The sequence below is a fragment of the Physeter macrocephalus genome, chromosome 6 (genome assembly GCF_002837175.3).
Source record: "Physeter macrocephalus isolate SW-GA chromosome 6, ASM283717v5, whole genome shotgun sequence".
NCBI lineage: Eukaryota > Metazoa > Chordata > Mammalia > Artiodactyla > Physeteridae > Physeter > Physeter macrocephalus.
Window position 1 is genome coordinate 78,626,265 of NC_041219.1, and position 13,121 is coordinate 78,639,385.

The following is a 13,121-nucleotide window of genomic DNA, read 5'->3' on the forward strand; positions in this document are numbered from 1 at the left end:
AGTTGCAGGATACAAAATTAATGCACAGTAATCTCTTGCATTCCTATACACTAACAACAAAAGATCAGAAAGAGAAATTAAGGAAAGAATCCCATTAACCATTGCAAGAAAAAGAATAAAATACCTAGGAATAAACCTACATAAGGAGGTAAAAGGCCTGTACTCAGAAAACTAAAAGAGACTGGTGAAAGATATCAAAGATGACACAAACAGATGGAGAGATATACCATGTTCTTGGATTGGAAGAATCACTATTGTGAAAAATAACTGTACTACCCAAAGCAATCTCGAATCAACGGACAAAGGATTAATTTCCAAAATATATAAACAGCTCATGCACCTCAATATTAAAAAAAAAAACCAATCAAGAAATGGGCTGAAGACTAAATAGAGATTTCTCCAAAGAAGACATACAGATGGCCCAGAAGCACATGAAAAGCTGCTCAACATCACTAATTATTAGAGAAATGCAAATCAAAACTACAATGAGGTATCACCTCACACCAGTTAGAATGGGCATCATCAGAAAATCTACAAACAGCAAATGCTGGAGAGGTTGTGGAGAAAAGGGAACTCTCCTGCACTGTTGGTGGGAATGTAAACTGATACAGACACTATGGAGAACAGTATGGAGGTTCCTTAGAAAAACTAAAAATAGAACTACCATATGACCCAGCAATCCCACTACTGGGCATATACCCAGATAAAACCATAATTCAAAAAGACACATGCACCCCAATGTTCATTGCAGCACTGTTTACAATAGCCAGGTAATGGAAGCAACCTAAATGCCCATTGACAGACGAATGGATAAAGAAGATGTGGTACATATATACAATGGAATATTACTCAGCCAGAAAAAGGAATGGAATTGGGTCATTTGTAGAGACGTGATGGATCTAGAGACTGTCATACAGAGAGTGAAGTAAGTCAGAAAGGGAAAAAATATATATATATTAACGCATATATGTGGAACCTAGGAAAATGGTACAGATGAACTGGTTTGCAGGGCAGAAATAGAGACACAGATGTAGAGAACAAACGTATGGACACCAAGTGGGGAAAGTGGTGGTGGTGGGATGAATTGGGAGATTGGGATTGACATAGATACACTAACATGTACACAATAGATAACTAATAAGCTGCTGTACAAAAAGTAAAAATAAGAAAATTCAAAAATTCAAAAAAAAAAAAGAAAAAAGAAAGTGTGGAGTCTTTACCACTGGACCACCAGGGAAGTCTCTCAGGATTTTTTCTTAAAATTTGGATAGACCATTTTTTCTGTATCGGTACAGAAAGTCCCCTACATATGAAAGAGTTCAGTTCTGAAAGCACGTTTGTAAGTCCAATTTGTTCGTAAGTCCAACAGTTAGCCTAGGTACCCAACTAACACAATTGGCTATAAAATACTGTACTGTAATAGGTTTATAATACTTTTCACACAAATAATACATAAAAAACAAACACAAAAATAAAAGATTTGTTATCTTACAGTACAGTACCTTGAAAAGTACAGTAGTACAGTACAACAGCTGGCATACAGGGGCTGTTATTGAGTGAAGAGGCAAGAAGAGTTACTGACTGGAGGAGGAATGGGAGGTGGGAGATGGTGGTGGAGCTGAAGGATCGTCAGCAACAGGAGATGGAGGGCAAGCTGCAATTTCACTCATGGTTGACATTGATGGCACAGGTTCTGATTCCTTGCTGGATTCAACTCCATTTACCCTCTTGAAAAAAATGATCCAGTGATGTCTGGGTAGTAGCTCTTTTTTTTCTCGTCAAAGATGACAAGGTAGCACCAGATTGCATTCTGAATGGCTGCTGCAGCCTTCGTGTACTGTTCTACGTTCAGGTCCTGTGCCTCAAAAACTAACAGTGCCTCCTCAAATAAAGAAAATTCCCTTGCCATTTCCTGTGTCGTGAATCTCTTTGGTTCTTCAGTTACTTCTTCCTCTTGTCTCTCTTCGTCCTTTCTCTGGGCCTCCAATTCCATCAGGTCTTCATTAGTACAGTATGTTCCTTCATCAATAATTTCTCGAAGCATTTCAGGAAATTCCCAGGCAGCTACCCTATCTGCAGTCACTGCGTCTCTACTTACTTTTACATTGTGAAGGTTGGCTCTAGCCTTGAACCAATGAAACCAGCCATGGCTGGCATTAAGAGATGCACCCTCTGATTCTTTCCCCTGTTTCTTCTTCAAGTCTTCATAAAGGCTTTTAGCTTTCTCATTAATCAGCATTAAGCTGAGCAGGAATCGACCCTGATGCTGATCTACATCCACACACTGAGAAGTTTCTCCATCTCCTCCATCACTTTTCCACTCTTCTTCGATGTTATTGTTGACAAGGCACAGCAGACTTCACATGTTCCGTGATCTTGTCCTTCTTCTTCAGAATCGTGCTGATGGTTGAACAATTCATGTTATAATGAGCAACATCTACCGTCTTTTTGCCTAACTCCACCCTCTCAATTATTTTCACTTTTGTTTCCATCGTTATCTCTTGGTGGTGCTTCTCATTACTAGCTACATCACCACTGCTTTTGGACATTCTAGGCTTGAAATAAAGATACTGTACTACTGTACTCTATACAGTACCGTATAGTAAAGTACACAAAAGCACAACCACTTGTAGAGGATGCACGCACGTGACAATGTACGCCAGACACGTGAACTAACTTACGTGATTTGACATTCGAACACACGTTTGCATCTTTGAAAGTTTGCAACTTGAAGGTTCGTATGTTTGCTTTTGGCTACAGGTAACAAAAAAGCCTGACTAACAGTGGCTTAACAATTAGGACAGTTTATCTTGTCACTTATCAAGGATTCAAGAGGCAGGAAGTTTCAGGGTTGATTCAGTAGCTTATTAAACATAGCAATGCCCAGGACTCTTTCCATCATTCTGTTCTGCCACCCTCAGTAGATCGGTATCATCTTCCCTCTTGGTCAAGAGATGGCTACAGCAGTTCAGAACTTATGTCTGTATCTTTACAAAACCATATCCAAAAGCAGGAGGGTAAGGAGAAGGTGGGTATGGAGTGGGTTCCTTTTAATAAGTTCTTCTCCTATTGAGGAAGAAAATCCTCCCCAGAAACCCACAGCATATTTCCGCTCTAGACCCAGAACCAGATCATATGCTCCCCTAAATCAACAGCTGGCAAAGAAAATAAGATCACCATGATCGCTTGACCTCATCCAGTTTTTCTACGAAGAAGCACAACTTGTCTGACCACATTGATGCCAACATTTGAATGAAACTGGGTTTTGTTAACAAGGAAAAGTGGGGATGACAGTTGAGTAGGTAGCCAAGAGTGCTTATCACATTCTTTTAATTTGTAATTAATTTTTGAAGTGATGTATTTAAGGTGTATAAAACCAAATAGGAAAAAACACACTTTATTGGATGAGATATGGGGCTTTTGTAACTCTGTAACAAATTTTCTGACTTCTTTATATACTCCACCACTAATTCACTCTTGATCAATCCTGGAATATTTCAGCTCAAAGAATATACCTCTTCCAGCAATAAGTAAGTAAATAAAAATAAATAAATAAATTTTGATAAAGGAAATTTATTTAAATCAGGTACATATAGGAAGCTTTAGAAGAAGTCTACCAGAATGTTATTTTAATTTATAAAAGTGCAAAAAAAGGTATTTATACACAAATATATATATATACCACATTTCATCCGTCTTAAGACACAGTTTTCTTTTTTTTACTTTTTAACATCTCCAAAATTGGGTTGCATCTTATAATCAATGGCATCATATAATTGCTGAAAACCAAATAGCTCCTGATAAAATATATCATTGTGTATGTGTTGTAAACTTGGTCATGGAGGGGTTGTTTTGTAATAATGGTAAAAATACGTAGCATGAAATTTACCATCTTAAGTGTACAGTACAGTAGTGTTAACTCCCTGCACATTATTGCACAATGGACTCGAGATTTTTCCTCTTGCAAAACCAAAGCTCTATACCCGTTGAACAATCGCTCCCCTTTCCACCTCTCCCAACACCTGGCAACCACCCCTCCCAACACCTGGCAACCACCATCCTACTTCCTGTTTCTAAGAGTTTGACTACTTTATTATTATTACTCTTTATTTATTATTTTTTTGGTTGCATTGGGTCTTCGTTGCCGCACGCCAGCTTTCTCTAGTTGCGGTGCACAAGCTTCTCATTGAGGCGCGTGGACTTCAGTAGTTGTGGCGCACGGGCTTAGTTGCTCCGCGGCATGTGGGATCTTCCCAGACCAGGGAACGAACCTGTGTCCCCTGCATTGGCAGGCAGATTCTCAACCACTGCGCCACCAGTGAAGTCCCTTGACTACTTTAAATAACCTAACGATCATTGAGTTTGTGCATTGTAGATATCTGCGTGGTGGGTTTAAATGCATTTAAAATGTCTCCAGAGAGATTCCACTATAATGTGGAATTAAAACAAAAATCTTAGAAGGTATTTAGAAAGATACAGAAACAGAGCAACAGGTATAAATGTGACATTAATAACAGTAATGGGTGCAAATGTGATATTAGCAAATATTTGTCAGAGGAATGACTGCATTTCTGTATTTCCTTGAAAAAAAACCAAGCATTTTATGGGATGTAGCTCCTGGAACTAATAAATTTATCTTTATATTCTGGACCTGCCCACTTCATGGGTTACTGTTTCATAGCACTAGTCTTTGGAAAGCATGTACATCAATACCTACTGCTATTTAAACTACCAAAATAGTCAATAACATATGGAAAGCTTGAGTATTCAGAATCTTAGAGGTGTGTTTCCTGGTCAGGAAAGAGGAATGTAGTAGTATAGAATTGCATTCTGTTATTCCATGCTCTAATTGTCCTGGCAACCAGTGATAGTTCAACAGCATTTATGTATGAGATGTTTAACAAATCATAACCAAACCACTACAACAAAAACTAAATTAAACAAAACCCATGATGTAGGTAGCAATTTTAAAACTTCCTATATGTGCCAGATTTAAGTAAATTTCCCCAATATTTCATTCATTCAATCATTCATTCAGTCATTCAGTCAGTCTTGGAGGTGGTATATCATTTGAGATGAAACATTTCAGTATTGATCAGTATTTTTTTATCTAATGGGCTAAAAATGAGGGATGTGGACAACTAAAGTGATTGCTAAAATGCAAATCTGATAACATCACTTCTTGCTTAAAAGTTAAAAATCATTCCCCTGGCATCAGAATAAAGTCCTAATTCTTTTTTTTTTTTTTAACTAAGTGTAGTTGATTTACAATGTTGTGTTAATTCCTGCTGTACAGCAAAGTGACTCAGTTATATTTTTTATATTCTTTTTCATTATGGTTTATCCCGGGACAGTGAATATAGTTCCCTGTGCTATACAGCAGGACCTTGTTGTACATCCATTCTATATGTAATAGTTTGCTTCTACTAACCCCAAAATCCCAGTCCATCCCTCCCCTCCCCCTGCCCCTTGGCAATCACAAGTCTGTTCTCTATGTCTGTGAGACTGTTTCTGCTTTATCGATAGGTTCATTTGTGTCATATTTTAGATTCCACATATAAGTGATATCACATGGCATTTGTCTTTCTCCTTCTGACTTACTTCACTTAGTATGATAATCTCTCATTGCATCCATGTTGCTGCAAATGGTATTATTTTGTTTAAAGTCCTAACTCTTTACCATGACATACATGGTTCTTATGACCTGACCCTACTTTTTCTCCAGCTTCATTTCTCTCTTCCCATGCCCTGTAAGTGCAACTTTGTCTTTCTGTGTCTCCCCTGAACCCTGTCCTTTCTTCCTTTCTTCCTTGTGTGTCCTGCTTCTTACACTAGGGTAACTATTTATCTCCTCCACCAGGCCAACTGCTCACTTTCAGGTCTCTTTTAATTTCAAGTCCTTTAGGAAACTTCTCCTGGTAGGCCAGGTTCAAGTTGGGTGCCTCTCTCCTAATCTCATGGAACTCTAGGCTCCATTATGCCACGTACTGTGTTTTTTAGAAAGTAACTGCTTTCTTTCCAGTTTCCAAATGATTTAAAAAAGATATTGACTGATCACTTCCCTTTAAGAAAAAATAGTTGTCAATTTAAGTACAAGGCCAAACTTGTACCATGACACTTTCAGGTGACACCTCAAATTTGTGCAAATCTTCTAAGAGGTGTGTATATATACTTCCTTACAAAGGTCATTAATATATGCAATACCTGGTCAAAATATAGACATAGAAATTAAATTAACATGTTATAAATTACGCACTTTATATATACATAAAACAATTGGAATCTCAACTTGTACCAACTCAAAATATCATACTATTTACTAAGTTTCTGTTAAAATAAATGTATCATCTTCTTCAATTAGGTCTTCGGGAGGTTATCTTCTGTATTGTGAACAACAAAAACAAAAAACAAAAAGCATCATTCACCAACTAGTTATACAAGGGTTAAGTCACAACCCACTGCAGTTGCCCACTGACAGTACACATTGAGATGTATTCAGGATGAAAAAGCAGGATAAGGCACTCTGTTCTTTGGCTAAACAGGCCCTTAGATAGTTAGATGTATATCTCAGGAAGAATTTAAATTACCCCAGATTCTTGTGTCTTCCCATACATAGAAAAGCCCTAAAATCATTAACTTAAGATATCTGTTTACTGTGACTACTGTAGTAGTAATCTTATCTGTTTGGGGTGTCGGTGCGCATGCGTGAGCTCCAGCTGAGCGCGGCTGGGGCTCCGCGCCCCCTCGGGCGCAAGTGCTGTTGCTTGGGGCCCGGGGAGGGCCGTCGCCGTAGCAGCGCCGGCCACGCGGTGAGTGGGCCGCCTGGTCGCTCCCGCAGCCTCGCTGCCTGTTAGTGGGAACCGTGAGACTCCGCCCCCGACTGGGCGCCTACCGAGTGCCTCACCAGCCAGACAAGCACCCTGTAAAGACTGCCAGGCAATAATGAAGGTTCTTTTACTGAAAGACCCTAGGAGGACGACTGTCGCCAGAATCCGTACATCAGGGAATTAGGATTATATGGACTCGAAGCCCCTTTGATCCCTGTTTTATCATTTGAGTTTTTGTCTCTTCCCAGTTTTTTGGAGGAGCTGTCTCAACATTTTTACCAGCCCCAGAACAGTGGAAGCAGTGGAGCTGTGTTTGGAGAAAGACAATAAAACCGAAGTCTGGAGAAAGTCTCTGAAAGAAAAATGGAATGCTAAGTCAGTGTATGTGGTGGGAAATGCTACTGCTTCTCTAGTGAATAAAATTGGCCTGCATACAGAAGGAGAAAACTGTGGAAATGCAGAAAAGCTTGCAGAGTGCGTTTGTTCTAGGGAGTCGTCAGCACTGTCTCTTCTGTTTCCTTGTGGAACCCTCAAAAGAGAAACGCTGCCGAAAATGCTCAAGGACAAAGGGATTCCCGTGGAGAGCTTAACCGTCTACCAGACGATCCCACACCCAGGTATTCAGGGGAACCTCAACAGCTACTATTCCCAGCAGGGCATTCCAGCCAGCATCACGTTTTTCAGTCCCTCTGGCCTGACACACAGTCTCAGGCATATTCAAGAGTTATCTGGTGACAACATTGACCAGATTAAGGTGCGGCTCACAGCACCCCTGGGGGGTCAGGACTGTCTCAGTTGTATAGACACTGCCGGCCCCTCCCTCTACCCCGGCCGGCACACTCACTCCAGTCGGTGTCCAGGGACGGAGCACGGGCCTCGGCACTGGGCTGCCCGGGGCACTGCTCCGGGACACTGTCTGCAGCCCGGGTCCAGCCCTGCAGGCAGGCTCCGTTGGCCCGGCCAGGCCCGTGGTGGTGAGTCCGAGAGCGGAGCTCTCCAGACGCCCTCTCTCCTGTGACCAGACGATTTCAGAGGGAATAAAAGGCTCACGGGGGAAAAGTCATCTTGTGACCAAACTGCTTCTCCTGAAATTATGTCTGCTGTTTGCTGGTTCCCAATCTCAGGGAGTTTCTTTCTTTCTTTCTTTGTGTTTTTTTTTTAACATCTTTATTGGAGTATAATTGCTTTACACTGTTGTGTTGGTTTCTGCTGTATAATAGAGTGAATCAGCTATACATAAAAAAAAAAAAGATATCTGTTCACTGTGACTACTGTAGTAGTAATCTTTTGCCAGGATGTATGCATGACTCCACGTATTTCCTAGGCAAAAAATTCTGGCTGACTCCTTCTCTACCTCTTCAGAATACTTTCTTCAGCGCTGCTGAGAGGCTGCTCCTGGCTATCTATAGTCCTCAGCAAGACCCTGAATAAAACTTAAAACTCTTAACACTCATGTTGTGGGTTCTTCTTTAAGTCAAAAGTTTGTCAGCCCCTAATACTACTACATAAAGTCAGCGTAATTCATGCCTTTTAGTGGCCTTTACTGCTTTAATGATATATAAATTCCTACCCAGTGACAGCATCAAAGTAAATAATAAATTTATAATTCATTTACTGAGGAAATAACACTATTTTAAAGCACAAGAAAATTTTTCTTTCTCTAGTGAGATTAAAATGAGTGAATCTGCTGCAAAGTGTTGATTTCTCTTTTATATATATATTTTTTAAAAAAAATTTATTTATTTTTGGGTGCATTGGGTCTTCGATGCTGTGCGCGGGCTTTCTCTAGTTGTGGTGAGTGGGGGCTACTCTTCATTGCGGTGCATGGGCTTCTCAACGCGATGCTTTCTCTTGTTGCGGAGCACGAGCTCTAGGCACTTGGGCTTCAGTAGTTGTGGCACGCGGGCTCAGTAGTTGTGGCTTGCGGGCTCTAGAGCGCAGGCTCAGTAGTTGTGGCGCGTAGGCTTAGTTGCTCCACAGCATGTGGGATCTTCCCGGGCCAGGGTTTGAACCCGGGTCCCCTGCATTGGCAGGTGGATTCTTAACCACTGCGCCACCAGGGAAGACCCTTGATTTCTCTTAAACTTTAGTTTTGGAAGTGATGTTCTGTCAGCAGTTGAAGCAGTTTATTGATTCATAATTTTTCTCCTGAGTATCCTTTTTTGGTTTTATCTTATTTATTAGGGACTAGATCAATCTGAGACTGGTTATGTTGTTAAAATTAAATTGAATGTTTGTTTAAAACATTTTAATTAGAATAAAAAGACATATCAATGTATATAATTTTGCTACACTGGAAAATATAAAGACAAAATTTAAGGAATATGAATTAGTTCATAGCCTTCCTATGCATTTTGCTAGTCTGATCTTGTATGTTAATTCATAGGAAAGGGGTGATTCTGGACTGCCAGCTCCTCTCCATACAGTGGCTCTACATGGTCTAGGGCTCAGGTCTTTCCACTGGCCCCTCTGCATTCTAACTGGCAGTTGGAGAAAAGGAGTAGTGTTTTATGGCCAGGGTGCAAAAGCCAGGCCTGGAGGTGACACATATTACTTCTGCCCACAAAATTTTGAAGAATCCAGTTACATGGCTTCACCTAACTGCAAGGAAAGGTTTAAATGTCTCCTTGTGTGCCCAAGGAAAATGATACCTGATATAGTCAGCATTCAGCATTGTTTCAGTCACAGAGACAAGGAGTATAAGCACCTGTGTATTGCATGCACCTCTGTATTTCAGGACCCAACAATGTAAAGCAATTATACTCCAAAAAAGTTCTCCTTCAATATGTTAAGTGAATTACTACCAAACTTTCTATTAGCTATATAAGCAAATAAAATAGTATATAAGGATTATATGTATAAGATGATATCCCCAAAATTTGTTCTACTCTAACCTATGGTAAATTGAGATCAAATAAAGTTCTGTTGATCCATCCATTTAGTGTTGCAAAAACAGTCATCAAATGCAAAGTCCCTTAGAAATGGTTTCTATCAGGAAATATTCAGCATCATAACATTGAGAGACGAAATGTCAGATGATGTCTGAAAATACAGACATCCATTGATGTGAACTAACATTACATTAGGTAATGTGAACAACTTGAGCCATGAAAGAAATAGAAATACGTATAATGTAAACAAGTCAAAAATATCCAAATGAGGAAGCATTAAACTGCTGCTGCATATACGTGGGGTAAGATACCTTTTTGCCCCATACAAGTATGTTTACTGCAGTTCTCTACACAAAGAGTAAGCATCTATTGAGATAGTAGGGAGAGGGGGCAGTGGGGGGGGTACCTTTAAGTTTCATGAGTAACCAGTTCTCTAAAAGAGAAAATTGCCATCATCTTCTTACCTAAAAATAGATAGCTCTGAGCTAGGTTGCTAGTATGGTGTTTTTGATTGCAACACCACCTTTTTATTGAACCAAATAAATTAAGTCAAAAACCTGCACTTAGGGAGGGAGGGAGACGCAAGAGGGAAGAGATATGGGAACATATGTATATGTATAACTGATTCACTTTGTTGTAAAGCAGAAACTAACACACCATTGTAAAGCAATTATACTCCAATAAAGATGTTAAAAAAAAACCCTGCACTTAAATTATAGTTAGCTTATGCATATGGAGGTAAAACCCCTTTCATTATTAATTTATATTTGAAACCACTGGTTTAAATTATTTCTGATACTATATAGCATAGTAGATAACACAATTACAGAGAAAGAGAAACAATAATTAGGTACAATACAGTGATACAGGGATAAGAAATTCAAAGGGAGCAAAAGCTCCTTTTAACAAGGTCTGAATGGATGCATTAGAAATTATGGGGATAGTTCCTTCTCCTAAGGAGTATATTTATTGGAGTAACAGCCAAGGAGACTGAGACAGTTGAACTGCCTTCTGAAAGGTTTCTTGAGGAGGACTGGGTTATGAGATACACTTCAGGGAGCTGGAGAAGACGTTACGTGGGTGAAAGTCCATCTGAAAAAATGTGGGGTGGCTTCTAACGTGGGAGTGATGGCTGGAGAATTCTTTCTGCTTGACCTGGGATACTCGGAACGCTGCTCTTTCCCCTCCTACCTCTGTGGTTTTGGAACACAGCCTCTTCATTATTGGAGTAATGAGTTTTAAAATGCAGGTAAGCAAACCAATTCAAAATTTTTTCAACTTAGTATTTAGTTGAAGTTAAAAAAAAAATGACTTGACAAATTAAAGGACTCTAAAGTGCATTACTAATGAAGTCCCGAAAGTGTTAGTGGTGATGGAGGGGCTGATGCTCTGCAGGAAACCTGTGGACGGTCAGCTCCACCTTCTCTTTTACTTCCACGCACCTCTTCAACTTTCTCTGGCTCGAAGCTCCTGGCAAGATTTTTTAGTTCAGTGAGATAAGGAAAGACTGTGGGGCACAGTCTCGGGTAAGCATTCTAGCTCTGCAGTACTGTGTGACTGTGTAGGTTCCGCACCTTGGTTTCCTTATCTGAAATACCTCACTGGTAATATCATTATCAAGGGCTCAGAAGCAGCTTGAGACATACGTGTGACCCTTGCCGTGTGGCTCTGCGAGAATGGCAGGCCCTGTACCAGAGGCCAGAGTAGCTGTAATGATCTTTTCTTTCTCCCCGAGTCCAGGGCGTGGCCCACAGGTGAGCGCGGCTGACCTTCGGAGCACCCCAGGTATGCGTCCGCAGGTGAGCGCCCTCGCCCTCGTGGTTCCGGTCGAGACCCGAGGGCGAGCCGGGGCTCGCTGGGGATGAGGGAGGAGAGAGGTAAGAGGCAGGGGAGGAGAGGGGGAGGGGAGGGGAGAGGGAGGAGAGAGGGAGGGGAGAGGGGAGGAGACGGGTAGGGGAGGAGCTGCCCGGAACGCTCCCGGCGGCACCGCGCGCACGCTCCCGGCGGCACCGCGCGAGCGTGCTGGGCTGCTGCCCCGGTGGGACCAGGACGCGGCGGCTACCGCACAGCGGCGACCACAGGCCGAACCCTCGGCGCTCTCGGGGGCTGGCTGGCGATTGGTCCAGAGAGGAGGGGGTGGTGGCAGCCTAAGTCAGCCGCTGCAGTGGCGGCGTCAGGTGAGAGCGCGAGCCGCAGAGACCGGGCGTGGCGGCTGCCGCACAGGGAGTCGGAGCCAAACTCACGGGCGCGGCCCTGGGAGTCCCGGGAGGAAGGGGCGAGGAAGCACTTGCAGAGGAGACGCCGGAGCAGAAGGGCGCCGGCGCCGAGCAGCCCCGAAGTTGTCTCTGTCGAGTCGCGCCGAGCCTGGGCATGCAAGCGACGCCCCCGGGGGTCCGGTCGCCCCTCAGGAGCCCGCCGAGCGCGCGCTTGCGGCCGGACGAGGGCGGGCGAGGGTGCCGAGCCGCGAGCGAACGCAGCGAAATGAGCGGCGAGGGCTACTACAACTTCAGACGGGTGGCGATCCGGCGGAAGTCCAACCCCTCCTACCTGCCGCCTGGGACCCCCCGGCCGTGGAGTCGGCCCTCGTCGCACCTGGAATGGGCCGAGACGGCCACGTTCAGGGGCCAGGCCCCCGCAGACGCCCCAGGTAAGCGCCTCGGGAGGTGACGGGTGGGCGGGGGTGTTGTCTCAGGTGATCGACCGCCGAGCGCCCTGCAGGTGCGCCCCGTCCACCGCAGCGGTGGGAGCCAGTTCGGAAACCTTCCCAGAGGGCTGCGCCGGGCCGCCCACCCACTTTACCTATTTTGTCCCTTCGCCCAAAGGTCCTTGACGGGAGCGCGCCTGAGGCTGAACTTATCAGTCCTGGAGGTCACTTAGCAGGGAATTCCGGAAGTAAAGGATAACTCCTTTTTTTAAGTTTGATTAGGAATTAATAACCTGTTTTCTAGATACTGAAGTTTAAGTTTTTTCGCTAAGTTGCTTTCGGCAGACCTTATGAAGGACTAGTACAATAAATGCGGGAGGCTGATGTTCGTCCTGGTCTGGCCGCCTACCTGTTGAGTGACCTCGGACCAGCAATCCTGAGTGCTCCGGTTTTCCCTTTTGAAAAAGACGCTTGAGTGTGAAAAGCTGCAGGTCTCTCAGAAGGAAACATGTTCCTCCTATCAAGAAATTCAATTTTTTATTGTGGTTTTGTATTGATAAATTAAGATATCAGTAATGCGGTATTTTGAATTCTGAATTCTCCATCGACTCTTAGTCTTGGAAGAAATCCTCAAAATGATCTGTTGCAGCCCACAACTTCTTCTTCGCTCTTATTATTATTTTTTTTTTTTTGCGGTACGCGGGCCTCTCACTGTTGTGGCCTCTCCCGTTGCGGAGAACAGGCTCCGGACGCGCAGGC

The 13,121-nt window shown here is 42.9% G+C and overlaps 2 protein-coding genes across 12 annotated transcripts in view; both read left to right on the forward strand.

Annotated features, from left to right (window-relative positions):
* Positions 1-11,574, forward strand: part of BICD1 (BICD cargo adaptor 1) — a 238,519-nt gene extending 226,945 nt beyond the window's left edge. Inside the window, exons 9-10 of one of the 4 annotated variants that reach the window (XM_055085551.1) lie at positions 7,076-7,444; positions 11,454-11,491. In XM_055085551.1, coding sequence (XP_054941526.1) covers positions 7,076-7,444; positions 11,454-11,476 — 392 coding nt within the window. In that variant the 3' untranslated portion in view covers positions 11,477-11,491. Of the gene's footprint in view, positions 1-7,075; positions 8,445-11,453 lie in introns of those variants that run through there. The other 3 variants (XM_028491176.2, XR_003680299.2, XM_055085550.1) reach the window with 3 other exon arrangements.
* Positions 11,575-11,734: 160 nt separating this feature from the next.
* FGD4 (FYVE, RhoGEF and PH domain containing 4) overlaps positions 11,735-13,121 on the forward strand; it is a 209,972-nt gene continuing 208,585 nt past the window's right edge. For 4 of the 8 annotated variants that reach the window (XM_055085555.1, XM_055085553.1, XM_024129322.3 and 1 more), the window contains exon 1: positions 11,959-12,365. In XM_055085555.1, coding sequence (XP_054941530.1) covers positions 12,089-12,365 — 277 coding nt within the window. In that variant the 5' untranslated portion in view covers positions 11,959-12,088. Of the gene's footprint in view, positions 12,366-13,121 lie in introns of all 8 variants that reach the window. The other 4 variants (XM_028491182.2, XM_055085554.1, XM_055085558.1 and 1 more) reach the window with 3 other exon arrangements.